A 27,625-nucleotide genomic window follows, 5' to 3' on the forward strand; every position below is an offset into this window, starting at 1 on the left:
TGTTTTACTGTGTTTTACTGCGCTCCAAGTTTACCCAACTATGACGACTTTATGACGAAATTTGAAAAGGATCTATAGCAAACAATGTCTAAAATCATTTGGATCAAACCTAGTAGCTTTAAAGATAATGACAATGTATTATTTATTTAGTTAGTATTCTGAGGCTTAAGCCTTAAATAAATTCTTCTTATTTGTTGTCAAATTGTTTTGTTTTGTTTTCCTGAACATGCTAGACATTTTTATTCTTGTCCTGCATATCTTTGCCAATGTTTCCTCCTCTAAAAACAAATTAAATGGTAATTGCAAATTTGTCTCTTGAAGCTTTTCATATTTTAATTTTGATGCTTGGATCTCAAAAAGTAACTTTAGATTTCAAGTACTTCATATCTCGCATTGTGATTTTTTACAGTACATCTTCTGGCCTGTAGCCAGCCTGGTCAAAGGGGTGGTTCTTTTTTCTCAAAATGTAGACCTTTTTGCAGTTATTTGCCTCATTTTCTATTTAATTATGATGTTTAAATTCTGCATTTTAGTGGCATTTAAGAACTTTTTTCGCTGGATTAGCTTGTCAGATGGTCATTTTAACCACACTTTTTTATGTACCAAAATATTTCCTAAAGATTAAGAATTAAAAAAATATAAATAAATACTTTTCTTTTATATAATTTTTCATATATCATTAGAAAAAAAATAGGAATCTGTTCTAAAATAAACAGTTTTAAGTTTTATAATGAAATAACTGTTTTGGTAGTAGTTTGATATGCTTCAGTAAATCAAATGTATAAATGTTTTTAAATGACATCTAATTTATTAATAAAATGAATACGTTTTCAGTGTTTTGTGGGATATTTTGGTACTATTTTGGTTACTCAGACTATACAAATTGTGTGTCTAACTTTTCTCTTTTTTGGCCTACATGCAGATATAAATAACTATTTTTTCACCTATGTTTTTTGAATACTTAAGATGTCTATCAGTGCTCTAGAACTGCCAGTTTCAGTCTGTTGAATCATATATTTTCTAGCATTGATTGGTGCAATTACGCATCCACAATGGTATAAACCGTTATAGGGTGGGTCAAATGTTTATTTATATTATACATTTTATTTATTAATATTATAATATATCAGAGAAAGCTATTTCTTACTATTAAAGGGCTGACCCCCATACATCTTGTTTTGAGGTCCTTCAGGGGTGATCAAGCATTAATTAGGGATCAATCCCTCCAGACCCCCCTGCAATTTGCATCCTGTGCTTCACTCCTTTCTGTCATTTTTTTGTTTCAAGAATAATGTCCAAGATTTAGAAAAAAGGTATTGTAAAATGTTTTCTCTATTTAAAAACAATAGAGTAGAAAAAGATTTCACTAAGACTACATTTGATCGTATGTTGTCTTGCACAGCTGGATGTTGGAAAAATAAAAGCTTGCATTAAACAAAACCGATTAGCTGAAGTCACACTGGTGTGACGGTCAACTGGGAATTCAGCTTGGTCTTAAAACCATTTTCTGTGGGTTATTTTCATAATGTATGATGGTCTAGCAGTCAAAATAGTACAAATGAGCTCATGTTTGGGAATTCTGGACCTTTCATCTTTCGAACCACCCAAACTCCTGGCTATGGACCTGATCCTACACAAATCACAATTACCATAGGGTTTTTTATTTACGATGCAGAAACATTTGACTGGCTTAAATGTCTTCATAAACACATTAGCAATATCTACCCATTATTTTTGTTTGATTATTTTGCAGTCCAACATTTATTTAGCTGATTATTACAGCCCCATATTACGGTGTCTTTGAAAGTTTCTTTTAAGCAGGCCAACTTGTCTAAAGTGTATTTTAAACTGTAATATCACCAGACTCATTTGGTTTCCTCATTTAGTAGCTATTTAGGAAGTGTTTCATGTTCTTATAATTAGAGCTCTTGTCTCTCGGCTCCTTCTGGCCCCTCCTCTCTCCGCTCTGTAGTTTTTATCTTGACGCGCTGATCAAAAAAATGTCCCACCGAGGACACCGTACTACCGGCAATTACCAAGATGTTTATTATATCTGGTGTAATAATTTCGGTCGCTACAGGGATTATTTAAAAGTTATTACCACTTTGATGTTGGCGCTTTTCTCAGGTTGTGATTGTGTGTTTAATTGTACCAAAGTGACACATAAACCCCGTCTTAATTTAATGAAAGCGAGAAAGTGAGATTATTAAAATATGACTGCATCGGCAGGCCCGGCTGTGTAATTATTTTGCTAAATTTGTGCTGGGAGGCATGATAGGGCAAACTGTACTCATTTGCAGGAGGCTAATTTAATAAACCTCAACCCTCTTTATATGAAGGTTGAATGTTTTCCCGCTTAACCCAATTGAAAACCACACCAATTTGCTGTACTAATATTTCCAGCACTTTCGGGCTAATGATGCTAACTCCAAACAGCCCGGAACCAGTAATTAATGGAGATGCTAATGAAAAGGTGACGGCACCTCCAGCACACTGCAGCGGACACTATCTATCTCGGACCGCTGAAAAATTCCTCTTCTTATCTCATAGCCCATAATCCTCTTCCTCTAATTAGCCGCTGTGTTCAGGCAGAATGGAGAATCGTCAAGTTCATCTGCGCTTTTCTGGAGAGATTGAGAGTGCAGAGTTCAACCAAGGAGACTAGTGAGGAAGAGCGAAACACTGTCTGTCTCTAGGAGGAGGAGGAGGAGGGAGAGACAGCAGTGTGTGTTACACTCTGCTGGTCACCTGTCAGCTGTCAGAGCAATTACAGCACCTCCTAGTGTTAAATGTTTAAAGTGCGCATTAGCATGTAGCACAGTGGCATCCTGTCCCTGTGATCCTGTGAGGCTGGCACTTGCCGACAGCCCCTGTCCCGCCACAAATCGCTCCAGACAGTGCGCTGTTAAAATCAATATGCTGCAGTTTTGTAGCTCTTCCGTCTGACTGTGCCGCGTTGTCTAATATAATGTAAATAATAAATTATCAGGCGGCAGAGACATTCCACCTCAGAATCACCCACTGATATAAGCGCTAAAAGGGTCGCTTAATCCGTTTGGTTGCATTAGTTTTCTATAATATAAATACATAAATGAAGGGTCGAAAAGGAGGCTTTTGCAGAAGTCCCATAGAGACTCTCTTGTGGTGTTGTGTTTTTTTTTTACAGCAATCCCTAAAATTTATTTTATTCATTTTCTTGTTGGCCTAGTCCCTTTATTAATCAGTGGTCGCCACAGCGGAATGAACCGCCTACTTATCCAGCAGTGTCATTTGGTACAAATACACCGCACTGGTGTGGTTTTCAAATTTTTTTCTTAGTGTGAACAACTTTTTAGACATTTAAAGGAGCTTTTCACACAATTAAGAACTTTTAAATTCAAGAATATTTTTTAATGGCATCATGTTGATAAAGAACCTTTATTTTAAGAATGAACAAAACTTTTCTTGAAAAGCAAGGAACCCTTTCCCACTAGTTGGGCTGCACAATAAAACTTCAGCATCGATATTACAATGTGAGCATTCTCAATAGTCACATCGCGAGTTTACCCAATGTTGAGTCTGGACTTTCATCTTTTCGCAAGTGTTTTTTGAGGCCCGTGACTGTTTGAGAGTTTTAAAAAGATCCAGGCCTAAGAAACCGTATACCGTTTTAAACTTAAATTCTTTTGAATTGTTTATAAAATGAAGACTATGCAATATTATGTTACATTTGATTATTCAATAACTGTTTACTTGAACACAGAATCTGTTTTGTACTGTAAATATGCCATTAAAACACAAAAAAGGCCCCTTTTTAAAAGTAGATATACCATTAAAACACATGAATCTGTGCATTTTTTTTAAATGTAGGCATACTATTAAAACACAGAAAATGTCCAATTTTTTACTGTTGGTATACCCTTAAAAACACAGAAAATAACTGTTTTTAATATAAAACCTTAAATTAACATATAATATTTATTTTATTACTGTAGTTTAACTGTCAAAAAACTGTGACAGTTAAACTACTGCCAGTACATTTTACCGTTTTTTACTAAATATATTTTTAGAGTGTGAGTACAGTTCAACTCCTCGAAAAACAATAAAATGCTGTTTATATAATTTATATCTTTTTCTTTATTGAATTTATCTGTGCTTGTAGATTTTCTTACATTTTATGCACATACACTTCCCTACAGAATCATCTCAATCAATCTAAATGTATAAATTCTTTCCAAATAGTTATACAACACATCTAGTGGAATTGTTTTCATATCACAGAATAAAAAAATATCGCAAAGTTGAAGATTTATCCAGTAACGTGCAGCCCTACCCACTTGTAACCTTTGTAAAATTGAAATGTTCCATAGATGTAAAAGGTTCCTAAACCTTGGTCTTTTAAGTCATCATGAAATTAAGATGATTTTTATTTGATTATTGCAGTATTTGTACCAAATATATCTTTTCTTTTTAAAATCAAAATAGCTTTCTTTCTCTCTTATAATGACATCTATTTACTTTTATGATCCAGTGATCAAGAATTAAGTCGTATCATACTTTTTTTCTTTTTTAATAATTTGAAAAATCGAATGACAACTTTTGTGATGGCTTGATGGATGTTAAAGGTTCTTAATAGAACAATGTACTCTAAGTACAACTTTTATTTCATAAAGTAATAATGAAATCAGAATTTAATCAAATCAGAACCTTTTGTAAAATGGAAAATGAATGTTAAAAGTTCATTGTGGAACTAACATACTGCAAAGTGTACATGAGACCTACAACCAGTGTGCGAATTACAGAGGGGTTTGGGGAGGATTGACCCCCCCAATACGACATTAAAACAAGATGTATGGGGGGGGTCAGCCTTTTAATAGTGAGAAATAGTTCACTCTGATCTGTATTTTAAATAATAATATTAATGATAAGAATAACAGATAATATAAATATACATTTGACCACCCTTATAATGGTTAATGGGGGACACAGTGGCACACTGGATAGTGCTGTCGCCTCACAGCAAGAAGGTCGCTGGTTCGAGCCCCAGCTGGGTCAGTTGGCATTTCTGTGTGGAGTTTGCATGTTCTCCCTGTGGTTGTGTGGGTTTTCCCCACAGTCCAAAGACATGTGATGTAGGTGAATTTGGTATGCGAAATTGTCTGTAGTGTATGTGTGTATATCCTTGTCTTCCAGATTGGGGGTTGAGCGTTGGGCTAATGACTCACCTCATAAAATCTAGATGTTACGAAACACCAATATGGTGCAGTTAAATATCAACTTTGATATAAATGGCCAAGTAAGTAAGTAAATTGAGTAAGTAAGTAAGTAAGTAAGTGAGTAAGTAAGTATAATGGCTAATACCACAATCCATAATCATGCCAATCGATCTATGCGAGGAAACAATCACTCAACAGTCTAAAACCAGCATATCTAGAGACACTTTTAATTAAATTATTGGTAAATTTAGGTAAAAAGTAAATGTGTTTTATTATTGAATTAGATGTAATTTAAATAAATACACAAATGACTGAAGCTTGTATAACTACAGTAACATTACCAAAAAAGTTACCCCCCATTACCCCCCCCACCTCATCGTCAGTGTCAATTCGCAAACTGCCTACAACCCAACACCTAAAACTGACAATAAATGAATTAAACTGACATTGTTAACAATTGCATTGATTATATTTTGAAAGCAGAGTGTTTGAGTGTCACTTAAAAAGAATTGGCATTTTACATCTGCACTTTCTATGGCTTCCTGCGAGCCCTGCCATTTCTCAACTGGTAAACGTAGCATGGATCCCATATTTGTGGGTTAAAGGAGCGATTAGGTTTTAGTGGGACACGCTGGATGAGAGGGGACGGAGGAAGGGAGTGTATGAGCTCTAATTAGGTCAGTGGAAGAGAAAAGCAGCACACTCGTGCTCCGTAAAAGGTCCCCCTGTCCTTTGCGTCCCGTCTGCGGGTGACTGGATAAGACAGGTGAAGGCAAGTAGAAGTGGTAGCTGTCAATACGCCTCCCTCGCTCCCCTTGCCTCTGATGCCATGAATTATTTGTGAGAGCAGGCAATGACAAAAGGATGTCGCTCGCTCTTAAAGCCTCACCTGCCGTCCCGTCACACCCACATAGGGTTGATTCCATCAGACACCGAGTCTCTCCTTTACATTTCTCTCAGCTGTGCTCTTTTCTCTAAGCTCATCATTTCTGTATCAAAGTACAGTAAACAAGTGCTGTTCCGCTCAGACTTGACCCTCAGGAGCTCCTCCTCCTCCGTTTACACAATTTTCATCTTTCACCGACTGCTCCTGTGTCATTCTGGATTTGTTTATCAGTCAGTTTCTTCAGCTCAGGCCAGAGAATCTCATCGCTTATGAGTATGGTTTCATTGTAAGTAATCATTCTAAACTTTAAGAGGTGTTCTACAATAAAGAGGACCACACATGCAGGATAAGTTATAATTTAGGGTTAATTGTATTTTTTTATTCTACATATTTTGGACTACAAATATTGGACAGCCAGATAAGTTGTGCATTTTTTGGAATTACTTATGAGTATGGTTTCATTGTCTTACAGGCTTACATCCTACAGTATTATTCTAAAGTTTCAGGGGTGCGCTACAATATAAAGGACTGCACATGCACTAAAAAGTAACATTGGACAGCCAGCTAAGTTATAATTTAGGTTTAATTTTTTTTTTATTCTACATATTTTGAACTGCAAATATTGGAAAGCCAGAGAAGCATTCTTTGGAATCACTTATGAGTATGGTTTCATTGTAGAGTGCACATTTTACGTCCCACAGTAATCATGCTAAAGTCTCAGGGGTGCACTACAATACAAAGGACCACACATGCACTAAAAAGTAACTTTGGACAGCCGGATAAGTTATAATTTAGAGTTAAATATAGCTTGAATATGTTTTAACTCAACATATTTTGGACTAAATATTGGACAGCCAGATAAGTTGCACATTCTTTGGAATCCCTTATGAGTATGGTTTCATTGTAGAGTGTCAATACAATTGCTGTATACCTAAATACAGTTAGACTCCTCAAAAAAAAAAAAAAAAAAAAGCTCAAAAAACCACACCTGCTCTAAAAAGTCATATTTATATTTCACAGGGCATCAAAGAGCATTTATCCAATTAGAGTCAGAATGATAAAAAAGTATATGCATGAGTCAGGGAGAAATTATTGTGAACAGTCAAGTTCAGTATACTAAATGCACACACACACACACACACATGCACAAATAACCCCTCACAACACAATCTGCATTTTTACTTTATTTTGAGTCATTTATTTGTCATTTTCCTCTTAAGGACCAAAAAATGACCACACAGATCAAAATTTACCAGCATTGCTTTTCTTGTGGTGGACATATAGTCCCCACAATGTAAATAATACAGGGTACACACATACACACACACACACATATAGTATATTTAGGCACAAATGCTAACATTCATCATTAATTTCTAAATATAATAAAATATCTAGACATTTGTTTAAAAATAATAATACATTTAACCCTAAATTATAACTTTTCCAAGTACTTTTATTAAATAAATAAAGTAATGTACACTCATCTCAACAGGCACACAACGTCATAAGACGTTAATATTAGATTAGATTTAGGTTGTGACGTCAGGTGACCAAAATTCTATTTTCTAGCTAGTGTCCAAGAACAACGTTATTTTGATGTTCAATAATGACGTCAAATGACGTTGACATTTGGTTGATTTTAGGTTGTGTTGCAAAGTGACCAAAATCTAACTTCGAGCCAATATCTTAAACTATAGTCATATTGTCAACAAATACTGACATTTATTCGTCAGGTATGGCAACCAAAATCCAACATCTGATTGACGTCATAGTGGTAACGTTCACACAACGTCAGGCTGTAACATCATTAGACATTGATATTTGGTTGATTTTAGGTTGGATGTTGGACATTTACGTCAAGTTGATTCTGGCGTCAACCCAATTTCCGTTTCCAAAGGAAATGCAATGTGACATAATGTTGGGGTACGTCATCTGATGTTATGTTGACAACGTGCCTGCTGGGATGTATGTACTACATACTGTAAAAATGAAATGACAAAAAGGAATGACAACAAATGTTAGTTTAACTTATTTTAATAAGTTAATTGGGTTTCAACTGTTTATTCTTCAGTTATTTAAGGTTTAAATTAAAGTTGAGATGACTCAAAAATTTCATTTGATTTAACTAAACAATTTAAGGCAGTAAGATTTGTATTTACAGTGTATATAAATGAAGCTAAATTAACACATTTTGTAAAGGGTAATTATAAAATAACATTCATAGTGTTTTCACAATACATTCTTATGTCATATGCAGTATTCATTTACAGAACAGGTTTGTGCAAAATTGGATGACGCAGAATCTTTATAAGGATACTACAATGGAAAGATTTAGAACTATCCATTGAAAAAAAAAACATTTTTGAAGTCATCAGATTAATATGCATTATGTCAAAAAGACATATTCCTGTAAGATTAATCTGACTGCGTCCTTTAGTTTAATTGTGGGGTGTGTGGGTAACTCAGTAATACTCGGCCCGGTGTGTTTGAGTCCTGTGGCAGTGAGTAACAGTGTGCTGTAAAGCTCCAGTCTTCACACAAAAAGCAGGCGGTCTAATGATCCCACTGGCTGAAAACCCTGAGGCCTGCATGCGCTGTCCCTCCACCACCCCTCCATTCCCACCCTTCCTCCCTCCATCCATCCATCCCTCCCTTCCTTCATCCCTGCCACATCTGCTGCCTCTCGCCAAAGGAAAAAAATCAATCTCTCCATCATGAATTATTGAGGTGTTTGCCTACAGCCTCTGAAATATACAGGAGGGTGGTCTCTCTCTCTCTCTCTCTCTCTCTCTCTCTCTCTCTCTCTCTCTCTCTCTCTCTCTCTCTCTCTCTCTCTCTCTCTCTCTCTCTCTCTTTCTCTCTCTCTCTCTCTCTCTTTCTTTCTTGTACATTTAGTTTTAGATTTGTGAATAATGCACAACAGAATTAATTTTAATATACTTTTCCCCTTTTCCACCTTTGATGCTTTATTTGTGCTGCTGACATTGTGTTGCATGTATTGTGTAGGGTCTTGTATTTCCCTCTGAGCAGTACAGGCTGTTTACAGAAAATATATCTGTTTGTTTTTCTGTATGAGCTGCTACAACTATAGGGTCATTTGTGCTGAATTAGTCGATTACAAGCATTTAAACAAGTTTAAAGTGTCCATCTCAGCAGAAAATGTGCAATGCTCAATGTTCATTTTGGTTTCACTATGTCTATACTCTATATATTTCCAAAATACTGGAAATATCACTGTATTTTTAAATGGTACAGTATCATGTGGTACTGTTAGTAGGATCTTCCACCTATTTGGAAATTTTGGTTGATATTGATGAATAATCTGGAAAATTTATCTGGAAGATGCAGATACTGGGTTATTTCAACCCAATTATCAGTGTAATAATGACTAGCCCAACTACTGGGTTAATTTTTTAAAAAAGCAAAATCCTGTTGCACTACTTTACTTGATTTTGGTTTTATTGTAAAAATAAAATAAATAAATAAATAAATACAAAAAGAAAATCTGTAAATTGTGTTAAATGAGAATCTAAAATATATTTTTTTGCAGTCTTCAAAAAAAGGTGATTTATTATTTAACAATGTTTTATTTTGATTGTTTTTGAATAAATTGATCTCACGCTTCATATTTTCAGATTTTTCATGTATTAAGTTCAGTGTTTTTACCATAAACTGACATGTCAAACATTTGGTAGAGACTGATATTTCAGAAATTATGGGATGTGTTGAAAAATGCATGTGCGCATTTCAGAGATTCTCAAAGGCAAGTGCTCGATGTAGTCCATGTAGATCAAAACGTTGTTAAAATAATTTGTTTTGAGAGATAAAGTGGCAGTGTGCTGGTTTTCTTTTTACTTTTTTGGCCTATATTTTATCCAATTTGGGTTTAAATAACCCAGCATTTCTTATAGTGGGATAACCAATATACTGTTTACAGTTACAACCCAGTACTGGAAAACACGCTTACACACACAGTCATAAACTTCAGCCAATTTAGCTTATTCAATTCACCTATACTGTACCACATGTCGTTGGCCTGTGGGGAAAACCGGAGGAAACTCAAGTGAAGATGGGCAGAACATGCAAACTCCACACAGAAATGCCAACTGCCCTAGTCGGGACTCGAACCAGCAACTTTCTTGCTGTGAGGCAAAAGTGCAGGATTACTTATTTGCAGAAAATCAGAGTAAATCAGTATTATTTTGTTTTCATTAAAAATTGGAAAAATAATAATATGTGCATAACTTACAAATATACATGTTTTTTTTCTCAATATTTTTGGTTTGAAAACATGAATTATTTGTGAGAGCAGGCAATAATAAAATATGTGGATATTTTATTTTGGTGAATTCTCATTTTCTGCAATTAATTAATAAATAATTAATGATATTTTTCTAATTTGAAATTATAAATGCATGTTGTCAATATGATAATGTTAATCACAAATTATTATATTACAAAAACAAACCTAATAGTAAGTCCAGATAACCAATAAATAAATGTAAAGTGATTTTTTTAATCATTTTAGATTTATAGAATTGTTGGCGGTTCATTCTGCTCTAGCAACCCCTGATTAATAAAGGGAATAAACTGATGGAAAATGAATTAATTAATTAATAATTGTTATATTTATATAAAATTGGTTCATTTTGCACATTTGATTTGGATTTAAACCAATACAGCAAGGTATGATAACACTGTGTATTGCTCTGCACTAATGTGTAGTTATATTTATGGTATCATGGCAACCATATAGTAGGAACAGAAAATTCCACTTCCACTATACAAACCCTCTCTTGCTGAACTGAAGTTTGACTTATTACGCCATAGACTGCTGTACTACTCCTGGACTTGCTCTCTCACACACTTGTTCCACTGGCACTTGTAAACAATAGCTTTAGCTGCAATGATTGCATTAAATCAGGCAGTTGTCATATGACAATCATTATCCCTCCTCCACTGGCAGCGTTTGATTGACAGCTCCCCAAAACCCATGTGTGGTGGCTGCACATCGTTGCCTGGCTTCAGCTATCAATTACAGGCTTGAATTTGAAGCATTTATTATGTAAAATAATTCTCCCGTCTGCACTGCACTCGTCTCCTGGGTCTGGTCCCGCTGTCTGATGTGAAATTTCTCTGCTCGCTCTCCTCTTTCACGTTCATTGTCTCTCGCTCACTCTATCTGTCTCACTCAACTCTTTGTTGTTCTTTCGCAGAGGGTGCGTCTTCCATGCATTGCTCTTAAATCGACACAGCCTACGAGGAAATGACATTAGATGGGTATAGAACAGTCCTTAATGCTTAAGAGCTTCAGTGTAGTGAGAGGAACAGGCCTCATTAGTTGTACCCTCTTTGGAGTCAGCAGACAGTGTACTATGATTCTTCAAAGGTGCATTTCTTTGTGTTGTTGTTTTTGTGAACATTTAGCTGGAAAGTATGAAGTCGTCCTGGACATGTACTGACAACTGTTGTCATGGATGCAACATAATGCTAATGCAAATGCATTAACATGCGATGCATTTGTTGAAATACACAATTCACAATTGTCTATGAATTATTATTCCACTACTGAAAGCATCAGAAATATAAATACAGTACAAAGACCTTTAATTGTCTCCTGCCATTTTATGATAAAAATATATCATCCGAAATACTTCTATGCACAGTTGTTGATTGAGTTGATTGATTGATTGATTGATCGATTGATTTGATTTAGTTTTATGTTTAAATACAACATTGTTAAACTATATTATGTTAATGCAGTATGTTATTATATTCTTACATATTCTAAAAACTTATTTTCTAAAATTGATTGATTAATTCATTGATTGATTGATTGATTGATTGATTCATTCATTCATTTGCGCTTTTCAAATACCACCAATTGATTCTGTTTGCTTGACCATTGTATTCGGTGCTGATCAGGTAAACTCAACACAGAATTGGTTTCATTTCCACTGTGGTCCTGATAACGGAACTCTTTGGATTGTAATAGAAATCCATCATCCATTGCCTTGGTAACGTAATGTAAGGATGGGTGATAAATAAATAAATCAATAAATATAAAGCTATAGAAAAGCTGTTAGCTATAGGCAACAGAGTGGCTACATCCCAGTCCAGCACGGTTTAGCACGGTTGTCTAACCATACCTAGAATTCAGGGCTAAAAATGGTTTGTAATCAAGATGCACCACTCCAGGCTTCTGTGAAAACACAATTTGATCCATATCTGACTTTCAGCATTAAAATCTGTGATTGATTGATTGATTAATTAATTGATTGATTGATTGATTGATTGATCAAATGGACCAATCAATTCAGTGCTGATCAGATCCACTCAACACAGAAATTGTTTCATTTTCCACTGTGGTGCTGATAACGGAACTCTTTGGAATGTAATACTGTACAAATGCATTAGTCATTGCCTTGGGTAATGTAATGATGATATGGACAATGATTCATATCAATGGTCTTTAAGACTCCTTTCCCCCATGATATTTACTTTATTGAATAGCAATAAATAAATAAATAAATATGAATCAGGAGGAACTGTAAGCTGAGCAACAGAGTGGCGACATCATGTGCACACAAGCCTACCAGTTTAGCACGGTTGTCTAACCATGCCTAGAATTCCAGGCTGGAAATGGTTTGTAATCACGCCACACCATTCCCGTCTCATGTAGAAACACATGTTGATCCATATCTGACTTTCAGCATTAAAATCTTTTAAAATCTGATTGATTGATTGATTGATTGATTGATTAAATGCATCTCAAATGGACCATTCAATTCAGTGCTGATCAGATCCAATCAACACAGAAATGGTTTCATTTTCCACTGTGGTGCTGATAACGGAACTCTTTGGAATGTAATACTGTACAAATGCATTGGTCATTGCCTTGGGTAACGTAAATGTAATGTAATGATGATATGGACTCTGATTCATATCAATGGTCTTTAAGATTTTTTTCCTCCATAATAGTTACTTCATTGAATAACAATAAATAAATAACTATAAAGCTATGGAGTAGCTGTCAGCCAGGCAACAGAGTGGCAACATCATGTGCCCACAAGCTCTACCAGTCCAGTACGGTTTCGCATGCTTGTCTAACCATGCCTGGAATTTGGGGCTAAAAGTAGTTTGTAATCACGCCGCACCACTCTAGGCTCCGGTGGAAACACAACTTGAACCATACCTGACTTGCATTGTTTCAGCAGGAAAATCATTGAATTGATTGATTGATTGATTGATTGATTGATTGATTGATTGATTGATTGATTGATTGATTGATTGATTGATTGATTGATTGATTGATTGATTGATTGATTGATTGATTGATCGAATGGTTCTCAAATGGACCATTCAGTTCAGTGCTGATCACGTTCACTCAATGCAGAAATGGTTTTATTTTCCACTGTGAAATCTTTGCAATGCAATACAAATGCAAATGAACATATTTCATCATGTTACAATATTCTTAGAACTATATTCTAAAATGTTCTTTCATACATATTTTTTTTCAATATTCCTCTCTAATAAAAATAGCAGCTAAGAGTGTCTTTAAAAGATGTGAGACTTTTAATAAAAACATTCTGTGCACAAAAACAGTCCACACGAGCTGTGCAAAACAGGGCTAAAAATAAATACCCCTTAAAAAACACTTGCGACTGAATCACTCTGAGGAAACATTTGTAGACAATGTAAGACAGAAAGTGAATTCTTCTGCTCTCATGTTATGATAAGAGAATTCTCTTTGCTCGCTCGCCGTTTCTTCTTTCGCTCTCTCTTTCTCTCTTTCTGAAATAGTTCTTCGGTTGCATTTGGCACCAAACTCGCAGGCCAGTGCAGAAATCCAGCCATAATAAATGGAGGGAGGAGGGAAAAATAAGACATCTGAAAGACCAGCTAAGCAAGCCGGTGATATTTCTTTTTTTTTTTTTTTTTTCTTCCTGGGACAGATCTTTTGGAGATGTGTATTGTAAGCAATTTTAGAGCTGTCAGCACAACATGCCTACTGGTCTCGGCTTGCCTGAAGGCGGAGAGAGGGGAAGGTTAGACTTGTTGTAGCTGTCAGATTGTGCTACTGTGCGTTATTATTATTTTATTTGCAGTGTCTGCTCGTGACGGAATTACCAGCAAATTAGACACCATTCAGGAGGGAGGCCAACCCATGCACACCAACATTTTCGAAGCATGAGCAAGATGTTTTTCAGAAGGGAATGGCGAGTTACAGGGCTTTAACGTTGCTGCTCGGAAGATTAGCCCGTCACTCGTCAACATGGTGTCGCCTTACTCAATTAGCCACAACTCAAACTCTGTGTTTTAAACAACTGCAACATTCCTATCATGCCCACGCAGTGGAGGTAATGGAGAGCTGCCTTGAGAGGACATCTGCCCCTCTCCCATTAAAACAACCCATGCCGCCGTCTCACCAAAGCATTCTGGGAGACGGCAATGAAGATAAGATGGCGTAAGGTGAGGAAAGAGCGGATGAAGAGAGATATCATGCCATAGCGAATGGCACTTTGAGTGTCGCTCCATGGCAAGAGCTGGCATGGGCTCTGTCTCCCAGAATGGACACATTTATATTCTCTTTCTCTCGCTCTCCCCCTCTCACACTCTTATGGTCTGCGTTAGCCTTCATAAAATATTCATGTTGGTTGTGCTCAGTGCCATAATTGCCATCTCAGCCTCTGAATAATTGATGGCTGGTGCCGTTGACTTGGTCTCATTTACTGAGAGTGTGGGTAATACCATACTCGCACATGCCACATGCTCTAATGCCACGCTGCCGCAGTTAATGCTGACTCCAGATCAGCCACGCTCTCTCTCTCTCTGCGCGCCGCTATCACTCATTTGAAACCACCCTCACAGCTACAGTCAAATGCATTTAAATCAATAGTGCTACACTGACTTGGGCTACAAGTATCATCGCAAACACGGGGGGCAATTTGATTTCGTTTGATGTGCTTTTAGGAGAGGCTCAAACTCGATGAGGGGCTGCAGAGAATTTCCCAAATGCTCTTGTGTTTATTAAAGTGCATTTTCATGTGATCGTTGCACTTTGAGTGGGCGTAAAGAGCACTTTTTTGTGTGGATTTTTTTTTTTTAATTTGACGTCTGGTGAAACAGGGGTTGGGTTTTTTTTTTTTTTTGCGAATCGTTGCTCTAAGGATAATAATATAGAAGGTTTAACAGCTGAGTCAGACAAGCCTCCAGGAGAGTTAATTAACAGGCCGAAGCTGAGCGGACAGATGTGACCCTTAGACAGGCTGAGGTCAAAGGTCAATTTGTTGAGGATTACATTAACCCTGCCTACACCAACCCCATCGCCTCTCCATTGCTGCTTTAATTCATAGCTCTCTTTCTATTTCGCCCTGACAATCTCTTTTACCTCACTTCAGGACTTCACCCGGAATGCACTGGAAAGAAAGCTACATAGGGTGGTTCACCATCTATGGTCAGCAGTGCATAATCATTACAACACATCACACAACATGGCAAGAGGACATTTCCAAAAGTCATTGCTCTTTTTTTTTTTCTTTCCTCACTTCATGATTTGAAATCTGCGCATCGCTTCATAGAGTATTTGACCTCCTATGTTCTGGAGAGTGCATAGGGAGCAATGTTACATCAATCAAAGAAAATGAAGGGGATAAATCTCTCTAAAACACCAAATGAGCATATTAGAATGATTCTGAAGTATTCTGGATCAGGAATTTTTGAATATGACATTGAAAGCTGGAGTATTGGCAGCTAAAACTGAAATTTTGCAGTCACAAAGTTTGTAAATAGCATACTCACCGGCCACTTTATTAGGTACACATGTCCAACTGCTCGTTAACGTAAATTTCTAATCAGCCAATCACATGGCAGTTACTCAATGCATTTAAGCATGTAGACATGGTCAAGACGATCTGCTCCAGTTCAAACCGAGCATTAGAATGAAGATGAAAGGTGATTTAAGTGACTTTGAACGGGGGATGGTTGTTGGTGCTACATCGGCTAGTCTGAGTATTTCAGAAACCGCTGATCTACTGGGATTTTTATGCACAACCATCTGGCAGTTCTGTGGGCGCAAACGCCTTGTTGATGTCAGCGGTCAGAGGAGAATGGCCAGACTGGTTCCAGCTGATAGAAAGGCAACAGTAACTGAAATGACCACTCATTACAACCAAAGTATGCAGAAGAGCATCTCTAAATGCACAAAACATGTACAACCTAGAAGCGGATGGGCTACAGCAGCAGAATACTACACTGGGTGCCACTCCTGTCAGCTAAGAACAGGAAAGTGAGGCTACAATTTGCATAGACTCACCAAAATTGCACAATAGAAGATACTTATACTTATGCTTGATTAAATACATGTATGTAATTACATTTGTAATTAACTTTTGTACTTACATTTGTAAATACACTTTTGACCATCCCTTACACCTTAACCTACCCATGCCACCAAACCTGTCCATAACCCAACCTCTATCCCAACTCAAAAGCACCACAAGTATTCTCAAATACATTATAAACACAGTAAGTACATTGTATTTATTTTTTTGTTGTAAGTACATAGTACTTAGGGACACTTCATACTGTATAAAGTGGGACCAATGCTTTTACTGTAATAAAAGAAATGTAACCTTGGTGAGCAAAATAAGCTTCACAAAAAAGGGGTAAAATTCAGTAAATTTAATTACAATATGATAGTTTCAATAAAAGCATTCTGTCCACAAAACAACCCACATAAGCACTGAAATACAGGATAAAGACACTGACATTCTCTTTTACCTTGCTTCACTCAAATCTCACCCAAAATGCACTGCAAAGTGAACTTCATAGGGTAGTTCACCATCTATCTTCAACATAAAGGAACAATACTAATACATTTCAAAAATTGCCTCGAACTCAAACTTTTGTACAGTGCAGTACTACAGTGTATCAACGAAACTGAGATATCCTATGTATGTGTTTGATGACAATTCAGCTTTTCTCAAGTGAAGTGCTCTTCAGCAGATAAATCCTCCTCAGTGTGTAGTCAACAATGACCACTACATACAGTCTACTGTGAATGAGAGCACAGCTACTGTCTCATTCTTCCGCGCAGTCATCTGTACTCTCTCCATCTCAGTTTCACTTTCATTAGCAGCCAGTTTGATGTGTGTAGAAGCAGAAAGTAGGAGTTATTAAGCAGAGCAGTATATATGACAGGTCAGGCTCCATGCTCTGCCTCAAACTCCTCGTCCCCATCAGACACTTGGAGCGCTGCCCCGTTCCTCATGCTGACTGTGGTAATAGCCCTCTCTAATTGAAGTGCTGTTAGCCGTGCCATTTGCAACGTAGCGTCCAATCTCTTCTAAAAGCATAAGGTCCCTGTCCGAAGTGCCCTACAGAGGGGACGGTGCGCACTTTATTAAACATTACACGTGTGATTACATGTCCACCTCCCTGTTCAGCAGGCATCAAAGTACTCTTGCTATTGCTAATGGAGCTACGGGGTCACCAAAGTCAAACTATATACACATTAAACGTGTGGATGAGGGTTGTAAAAACTATGAGCGAGTGTTTATGTGAACGCGGCGTGCGGTTAGACCAGAGGACAAATCCATCGAGTGGTAGGGAAAGGAAGACAAAGGATGTCTTCCTAAAGTGAGGGCACCAAGGGTTTTGCAGGGGATTTAGGAGGACTATGAGATCGTGATGTCAGCGATGGGGTTAAGCCCAGACTTATCTCTACACAAAGCGGGAAAGAGAGCAAGAGAAGGAAAGCGAGAGTGTGGAAGAATAAGGGACAGGTCAGGAGCGCTCACAACGGGTCAGTGGCAGGAGGGAATCAGCAGGGAAGAAAGCTGCGGCTTAGAGCTCTTAAATGATATTATAGATGAGGCCTGTAGCGCTAATCTGTTTATCCAAACAACACAGTGGAGAACACACACAAACATGTTTTTATCAATGCGCACCCCCATTGAGCTGCAAAATTTGATCTACAGTATATGCATGATTATAAATCCTATTCTTATGGTACAATAACTATGAAAATTGCTTCGTTTGAAGTATTTTATCCTCATAATCTTAGATTGTTTGCATTGTTTTTTTGTTTTTTTTTAAATAAACAATAAAATCTAGATTTTACTGATACCTATTTCTTATTTGATCTAATTTGGTCCTCAAAAGCAGAAAACAGGAAGAAAAACGATTTACTCCTTAACCCAAATTTGAAAAAGTGCCAAGATATTACTTTTACATGAACATTTTAAAGCTTTACCAACAAAATGGAAGACTTTTACCAACAAATGTATGACTTTTTATTTAAATGTCACCGACAGATATTGCAGTTTCAAAGATATTTTTGCAAGTGTAAGCAGTAAGTGTACTGTTTTGCTTGGTGTAAAATAGATTTACGAATGGAAATATTAGTGAAGGCGAAGCAGTGGCGCAGTAGGTAGTGCTGTCGCCTCACAGCAAGAAGGTCGCTGGGTCGCTGGTTCGAGCCTCGGCTCAGTTGGCGTTTCTGTGTGGAGTTTGCATGTTCTCCCTGCATTCGTGTGGGTTTCCTCTGTGTGATTCGGTTTCCCCCACAGTCCAAAGACATGCGATACAGGTGAATTGGGTAGACTAAATTGTCCATAGTGTATGAGTGTGTGTGAATGTGTGGGTGGATGTTTCCCAGAGATGGGTTGTGGCTGGAAGGGCATCTGCTGCATAAAAACTTGCTGGATAAGTTGGCGGTTCATTCCGCTGTGGCAACCCCGGATTAATAAAGGGACTAAGCCGACAAGAAAATGAATGAATTAATGAATATTAGTGAAATTTTAAGAGTTTAAAGAAAATACATTATTTTGCTGAAAGTTATTCTGTTTTATAAAACTTAAATAACACAAATGTCCATAAGGATACACAAGGGTTATGAAATAAAAAAATATTTAATTTAAGGTTTTTAATTCTTACATTTTTGACTGTTTACATAATACTACTGTTGTTGTTTTTATAAAAAATAAACAATAAAATCTAGATGTTATTCATTGATATCTGTACATCATTTGAACTTATTTAGAAAAGCAGAATCAGAAAAAAAAATTACTCCTCAGACCAAACCTGAATAAAATGTGCCAAAATATTATCTTTACATGAACATTTTGAAGCTTTGTCAACTTTAAACATCAAATGTATGACTTTTTACCTAAATGTCACTGATATTAAATATTGCCATTTCAAAGGGATATATTTTTGCAAGTGTAACTGTTTCTCCAAGTGTAAAATACAAAAGGAAATGATAGTGACATGTTAAAGGTTTAAAGAAAATAGATACTGTATGTTTGCATCAACACAACCAAATTAATCACAAAAATAAAATAAAAATAACAAAAATATTCAGACACAAAGGTTTAAATAAATTACTACAGCAGGCCATGAATAGTTTCCACAGTGAGGTTACAGACAATTGTAAATATTGCTGTAGTAATATACAGCCGGAAAAATATAAGTTTTGAGCATGTCACCATTTTTCTCAGAAAACATATTTCTAAAGGTGCTGTGACATGAAATTTTCACTGGATGTTAACAACTAAAAAAATCCATGTATGCAAAGAAAACAAATCAAATCGAATTAGTTAACAAATGAAGTTATGTGTAATAAAATGAAATGACACTGGGAAAAAGTATTAAACACATAAAGACAGAGATGTGAAGAAAGCCCAGACAGCAGCTGAAATCTCTCAGTAGTTCTTCAGCAACTCTCTGCCCTTCGTTTGTGTAAATTAATATTAGCTGCATCAGTCCAACATCTACATTACCAGGATGATAAAGATGAAAGCAGGGTGGACATTTCAACAAGACAATGATCCAAAACACAGCTAAGGAAACTCTTCTAAGCTTTCAGAGAAAGAAAATCAAGTCGTAGAATGGCCCAGCCAACCACCTGACCTGAATCCAATGGAAAACACAAAATAGAGCTGAGACTTGATAGATGAGACCCACAGAAGCAGCAAGAGTTTTACACTCTGTTGAAGTCTGTGAAAAACTCACACCTGAGCAAATCATGTGACTTTATTCTCCATATGAGAGGCGTCTTTAAGCTATTGTTATCAAAATATTATTTTATATATAAAGTATTCAATACGTTTCAGTAGTTCTACTTTCTTCTTGTATCATTTTATTGTTTTTACACATAACATATTTTCTGATTTTTTTTTTTTTTTGTTATGTTTTTATGTTTGGATTGTTTGTATGTTTACCTAAATTTGGTTCAATTCCATGTCAACAGCTCCTTAAGAAATATTATTCCCAGGAAAACATGCCGGGCGTGTTCAATACTCATTTTCAATACTCACTTTTTGAGTAAAAAATCCTATAATCTGAAATGCTGTAGGTTTATCAAGACCTAGTTTGATGATCTGCATTCATTAAAGAGCCGATGTATAATAAAGAAGCCAGTTTTAAATGCATACAGTACATGCTTTTATTTTCACTTTTGGATCCCCTATCATGTACACTCTTTGTTCAGGGAGCCACCTTTAGTACTGACCACACATTTGAGAATACATGCCAGTGTCACTAATCCTCCACTATAGTCTTGTCTGTCATCTCTCCTCACATTTATCACATGAAAAATCTGAAATTCCATGACTACAAATAAACTGATGGCGATATGGGGAGAGCATCTGCCAAATCTTTCCATCTGACATGGTATTGGCACAAAGTCACGAGAGAGGGGTTGAATGGATTGACGCACATGGATGTAAAATAGTATGGCTGTTGGTATAGAGAGAGCGTCACAAACAGCAGATTAAAGAGCAAAGGATGAGACCTGGACCGCTTATCCTAGAGGAATCCCAGTCGGCACACACAGACTCTGTATGTTGCATTCCTTCATCACTAACAAGCCAGCTGCACACACACATACACATACTGCATGTTTTTCTGTCATGCTGGGGGCTTATCATTGACTGCTGTTCTTGTAATAAGGGCTGTAACCACCTTGGACATTTGGGGGTTATGATTCCTCCAGTAATTAGAAATGGCCAGAGGTCAATATTTGAAACATGGATATTCTAAACTCCATTAGGCAATGCTTTGTTTGTTTGTTGTAGGATGACACAAATATTTATACATTTAAGTTGGTCTGCTTTAGGCCTTGTTAATTGCTACAAAGTTAATGTTAAAATAATTTTGATGGTCAATCACATTATTAAAGTAGGCAGGGTTTATGGTTCACAGAAGCAGAGCACTAATTTCAGTGTATTATGTTTGTTTAATGTGGAAAAATAGTAAGATTAGATTGAAATATTTGCAGAAAAATATGTAAAACACTGCAAAAAATATCTGTAAATTTTGTGATTCATGTTTGTATTTTTTTTTACCTTTTAATTTATGCTGTTGAATTGCATCATGAGTCCTCTTAAGGTCTTTTTTCCAACACATTTTAACCTTGAACAATTTGAAAAATGACTTGAATATGTATATTTATTGTAGTTTAAAGAGATATATTGTCTGGTTTGGTGTTGTAGTTCCCAAAGTTGAGGTCGGGACCCCCTGGGTTATCAGGGGACCATGAAGGGGGCTCGCTTGGTAATTTCCAAAAATCTAATTAATTTTATTAATTAATTTTATTAAACTATTATTGAAACTATTATTTTATTAAACTATTAGAATTACCATATTTTATCCATAAGCTACTGAAGATAAAAATAGTAGTTTATAGTTGCAGCCTTTCAATTTTATTTTATTTTTTCTTTTGGATCGCGACCCTTGGGGTGATTACAGACTCATCAATAGTGTCAGATGCAGCAGATTTAGATTAGATTTTGACACCAGGTTAAACTTTCTGGAACATTTACAGCACTCACATAGATAAAAATAAAAATAAACAAAGAACAAACTTGGGCCTATTGGTGCGTGTGCGTGCCGTTCCATGCAAGGTGTAATTTTATAATCACCTTAGAGAATATAGGGGGTCGCGAGTCACTGACATTGTTATTTTGGGTGCTGCGGGCTTAAAAGTTTGGGACTCCCTGTTGTAAATTATGGTATAAAAACCTTCTAATAAACTGCCAGTATATTTTCCGAATTTTACAGACTTATTTCACTGTATATAATTTCTCATACATTATATTACTTTAAACTACCATATGTCAATAAAAGTCACTTTGTTAAACTGTAGAGTTGAATTTTCAACATCAAAAGTGGAAATAGCAGAGATCAACATCTCATAATGCAACCATAAATAAACGGAAAAGTCTTGTAAATCATAAAAATACAGAAACCGTTGAATAATTAACAGATATTTTTGTACAAGACTACTCATTCATTCATTCATTCATTCATTTATTCATTCATTCATTCATTCATTCATTCATTCATTTTCTTGTCGGCTTAGTCCCTTTATTAAAACGGGGTCACCACAGCGGAGTAAACCGCCAACTTATCAAGCAAGTTTTTACACAACGGATGCTTTTCCAGCCGCAACCCATCTCTGGGACAACAAGACAACTCATTTAAGATAAAAATTCCTGTAATGCAAAGGCTGTTAACACTAACAACTATATCCATAGCAATAAAAAAACATTCCAACTTTAACACAATAGTGGAGTTCACACTACAATTTAAAATCATGTTCAGATGATTGTCTTTTTGCAACATTGAAAACCAGATTAGAAAGAGAATAAAATACGGCGGCCGAGAGAGCTACACATGCAATTACATAAAAACACCAGCGTATTAGGAAAAGATCTTTAATGGTTTGACAGCACACATTTCACTCACATTTTGTGCAAACTTTCACAACGGAAACAAATTAAGAAAATGGGCTGCATTTTCTTACAACGCAATGTTTTAGGGTCTCCTTGAAACATTTCCATTGGGTTCTGTTTTATTTTCTAGTTATTCTAGTTATTTTCAGTGTTGTGAAAAAATGCAGGCCGTTTTATTAATTTGTTTGCATTGTGGGAAAATGCATCACGATTTTTTACTGTGTATGCGTTGTGAGGATCTGCAGCAAGTGTGCAGTCAAACTGATGAAGATCTTTTCTTAATTTGCTGGTGTTTTTGTTGCGCTTCTTAAATTGCAGCACAATAATCTCTCTCGGTCACCATAATAATGGTGGTGGATGAGGAGGTTCCCCCCAATGCATAAAGTGTTTTGAGTGATATAAATGTAAAGAATTATTATTAATTAATATTAGTGGCATTTAAAGTAGCAGAAGAAGCACATTGTTATAATGAACAGAATCATATGCTGATATGGATGCTAAGTAAGTTATATTTATTGTCATCATTTTTTTAAAATGTTCATTTAGACAGTGAGTTTGTTGGGTAGATTTTGAATGCTCTTTGTTACTTTTAATCAGGGTTGCCCAAACTTTTTCTTATGATGAGCCAAAAAACAAACTTGATTTAGGAAAATATATCAAGCTGTATTACAAAATTTATATGAATAATTTCCTGGTGTATTTAAAAATTTATAGAAAACATTACTTTAACCATATTAACTAATTCATTACATATTTTTACACTTTGTAATGAACCTATTATAATGTAAACATATTAATTGCATTTAAAATATTATGGAGTTTAATGCCATATACACTAGTCAAGCTGCACCTGCCTTTACTTTGATAAGCTCACTGAGGACTTCAGATTAGTGCTCTGTATTATTTAATTCTAGTTCGTTTTTTTTGGGTTTTTTTTTTTTTTTTTTTTTTTTGCGGGTTAAAAATTAAACTGACAAATGAAAGCTTACATTAAATTAGAATTTACTGTGTATTAAAAGCATTAACCCCAACCCTCGCCAAAATTCTCCCTCTCTTCTTGGATGGGTTGACGGGCCAAATCAAAGGTTACAGTGCGGGCCAACTTTGGCACTCAGGCCCTAGTTTGGGCATCTCTTTTGATCAATTTAATCATTATGATAATGCATATCAGTGTATAGAAAAGCAAGACAAGTCTAAAACAACATGTTCTCCTTTTGACAGCTCAGTGAAAGTATGTGTTGCTGAATGTAAGATATTTTGTTGAAGTTGTCATCACTAAACTCCACCAGTCGCTGACAACCCAAACTGTGCGAGTCACTGTGTTTGCGTGAATAGTGACAGAGCACAGATATAATAGTGGATAGATGCTGCAGACAGACGTGGATTCTCAACCACATCAGTGCAGTGAGTCAGAAATCCAAATCCTGAATGAAGAAAAACAGAGAGAATCCCCACTGTGATAATTAATATTGTACATTTCAGACCACCGAGAAGGAAGGAAAATAGTCGTAGACATTCAAGATCTGACAAGCTCACTGAGTCGAACATTAAAATCGTTGTTCTTAAAATACATAATAAACACTTGCAAATCATTTTTAGACACATTATTAATTTGATTGATGAATGGCACAGCAACATTCACAATATTAGATGTTCCCCTGGGAAGTTGAGCACAAGTACATACTATACAGTAAATATGTGAGTCTAGCTCCTTGATATATTACATCTCTGAATAATAAAGTCCTCTGATAATCTAATTTAAAGGTTTTTATTTACAGTACAATAGCCTTACATCCATCCAAGACTTTACAACTTTTAATATACATTGCAGTACATGCTCTTTTGTCAGTGTCTAAAACAGTTGGTTAATAAAGCTGGTCTCTCTAAAGTCTTTTCTAAGTGCTTTCTTTGCTCTGATTGGTCAGTTCTGGCCCAGTCAGTTCATAATACACTTTGATCTTTTAAGATCTGCAGACCTTTTACATTCACAAAAACCTTTATTGCTCTCTGTTTTAAAAGGTAATACCTGAAAAAGTTTAATAGGCCACTTTAAATCATCTATTTTACATACATTATATGTTTCAGTCTCTCCTGATTTCTCTCTTGTTGACTTCACTCTTCATTGTACTCTCACAACAGATGGCCTGTACTTCATTTCTAACACCAGTGTGTTAGCCATTGTGTGTGTGAATGTGTATGACCTTATGAATGCATATGCAGCAGGTCATTGTCAATGTCACAGAAAACGGACATCTTTACTTTTACCTCATGAGTCTTTTAATTTTGTGTTGTCCAGGTTTTTCCTGAAATTCTTCCTCAAATGTAACCAGAACTGCCTAAAGAATGCAGGGAACCCACGAGACATGCGACGCTTTCAGGTAAAACCACCTCGTTTCTTCTCAAACCTCCAAACAAAAGTGTACAAAAGTGAATTGTGTAATTCATAAAATTAATTAAAACCTTCATTAACAACATCACTTTTATTAGGAAATACATTAATAAAGATAAAAAAAGAAAGAAAAAATTGTCATTTTAGAATTATAAGGTTCTATCAGCATTCTAATTGACTTTGAGATATTGAGCTTCATGTTTTTGCATTCCGTATAGCAAATAATATGTGTGTTACAGCTCTCTTTTATACATTAACATGACAGAGAGCCTAAGTGTACTCTAAATGTAAGTTTCAAAATTCTATTAAATTTGCAAATTGGAGTAAAAAAAAGGGGATTTTTTTCACTTGGAATTATGAATTTCTATCTGGCAGATCATTCATTAATTGAAGCATTACTTTTTAAGAAACACAATCAGTCTGCTTATTAATTAAAAATAATAATAAAAATTGGTGTCGTATTAATATGTTGATGTTTGAGAGTTACATTTTTTGCTTTTTCTAACATTTATTTAATGTTTTAGGATGAATATTTTCTCATTTTAAATTAAGCACACAAGGCTGTGCTTAATATTTTGTCCAGTGCAGATGTTATTTTATATAATTAGTATGGTCATATTTAATGAAATTTATACTTAAAATGAATAATTGAGTTATATTTATTGAATTATATGCCTTATAAATTATATTGCCCTTCATGGATTAATATCAAATTTAAAGACTTTAAAAGAAAACAGACAATGAGCAAATGATTTAAATACACACTGAAAAATGTTTTACTGACTATATATACACAAATAAAAATATTTCACATTTAATATATTACATTTTTAATAACTGTTTGTTTTTAAACAATGTCAAATTTAACAATTCATCTCAATGTCAAAAATGCGTCTAAATCATCACATTTACACACATCTTTTCAGTTTCAGGGTTTTACATTATTTAGTGGACTCTGATTTTGTGTTTCTTTCTGGTCTTTCCTGCTTTCAACAGAGCAGTCAGGTGGAATGACAAAGAAAGCTGATTCTGATTGGTCCTCGTGCGTGCATTCAAAATCCTAACTGGCTTACAGAATTAACCTTATAGAGCAAATCTAGAGTTCAACTTTGTAGATAAAATCTTTTTTTGTTTTTTTAAATAAAAAAACTTAAAATGTAAACAACTTATTTAAAAATCACATAATGTAAAATAATTTGACATTAAGAATATGTGTATAATTTAATTTTGACAAAAATGTAAGACAAAGCCTTATAATTCTAAGAAGCAATGTACCTTTTTACAATAAAAAAAGTGTATTTAAAAAGGAGGTCAAATTGTATAATGTAACGTTATTATTGAAAATCTTAAGATAAAACAAAAATTCTGTCAAATATATATTGTATACACTTTGGGAAAATCAGAGTTATTCTTACAAATTCTGAATTTAAAAAAATGATATTGTGTTGTCTAAGTGAATATAAATATGCCTAAAAACAAGGCACTTCTTTTGTTGGTGTTTTATGCAACAAACACACTAAATTTTATTTGAATTAAAATTAAGAATTGAAATTAATTCTTTATTGAAATTAAGTTTTACAAAAACACTTAACTATAATAAATTGAGAGAAACTTAAAATTTTTAAATTGCAATATTTTTATTTATTTATTCATTCATTCATTCATTCATTCATTCATTCATTCATTTATTCATTCATTTTCCTTTGGGTTATTCCATTTATTCATCAGGGGCAGAATGAACATAGCATATTGAACCACCAGTTTATCCAGAATATGTTTTACTTCTAGCTGCAACCCAGTACTGGGAAATATTCATACACACTCATTCACTCTCATACACTACAGCCAATTTAGCTTATTCAATTTACCTATACTGCATGTCTTTGGACTGTGGCGAAAACCGGTGGACCCAGAGGTAACCCAAAACAGGGAGAACATTCAATCTCCACACAAAAATTCCAACCGGCCCAGTCGGGAGCGGTGACCTTTTTGCTGTAAGGCAATGGTGCTAACCACTGAGCCATCCTGTCACCCCTAACATTTTTTATTTTAATTCAAAAGAACTAATTATGCTTATTTGATATTCAGTTGAAAACCCATCGGATTTTACTAAAACGATTATAATGTAGTAAGTCCAAAGACCGATTTCTTAGATAAAGTGTGAGCACTAGAGAACATATCAAGAAATACGGTAAAGAGGGAGAAGAGGGGGAAAAAAGAAAGCTCTGAGAGAATGAAGTGGCTGCCCAGAACAGGGATAATGTAAGCGATGTTTGCCAAGTCTCATCGAGCCTCTCGTCTCTTGAGATTGAGAGACCTCTCAAAGCCTGAGAGCCATTTAAATCAAGAGTCTCCTCAGTTGCTGTGGGACGCCTCTAGTCTATGTCTTCAACTCGGTGAGAGCTGTTAG

At 35.5% G+C, this 27,625-nt stretch overlaps 1 protein-coding gene across 30 annotated transcripts in view; it reads left to right on the forward strand.

Moving 5' to 3' along the window:
* ebf1a (EBF transcription factor 1a) overlaps positions 1–27,625 on the forward strand; it is a 269,550-nt gene that overhangs the window by 157,767 nt on the left and 84,158 nt on the right. For all 30 annotated transcript variants that reach the window (XR_015506850.1, XR_015506851.1, XR_015506848.1 and 27 more), the window contains 1 exon segment: positions 25,123–25,204. Coding sequence is in view for 25 of the 30 variants with exons in the window: in XM_087280643.1 (XP_087136769.1) it covers positions 25,123–25,204 (82 nt within the window). In the remaining 5 variants the exon portion in view is untranslated.

This window comes from Danio rerio, chromosome 14, assembly GCF_052040795.2.
Source record: "Danio rerio strain M-AB ecotype USA chromosome 14, GRCz13ab, whole genome shotgun sequence".
NCBI lineage: Eukaryota > Metazoa > Chordata > Actinopteri > Cypriniformes > Danionidae > Danio > Danio rerio.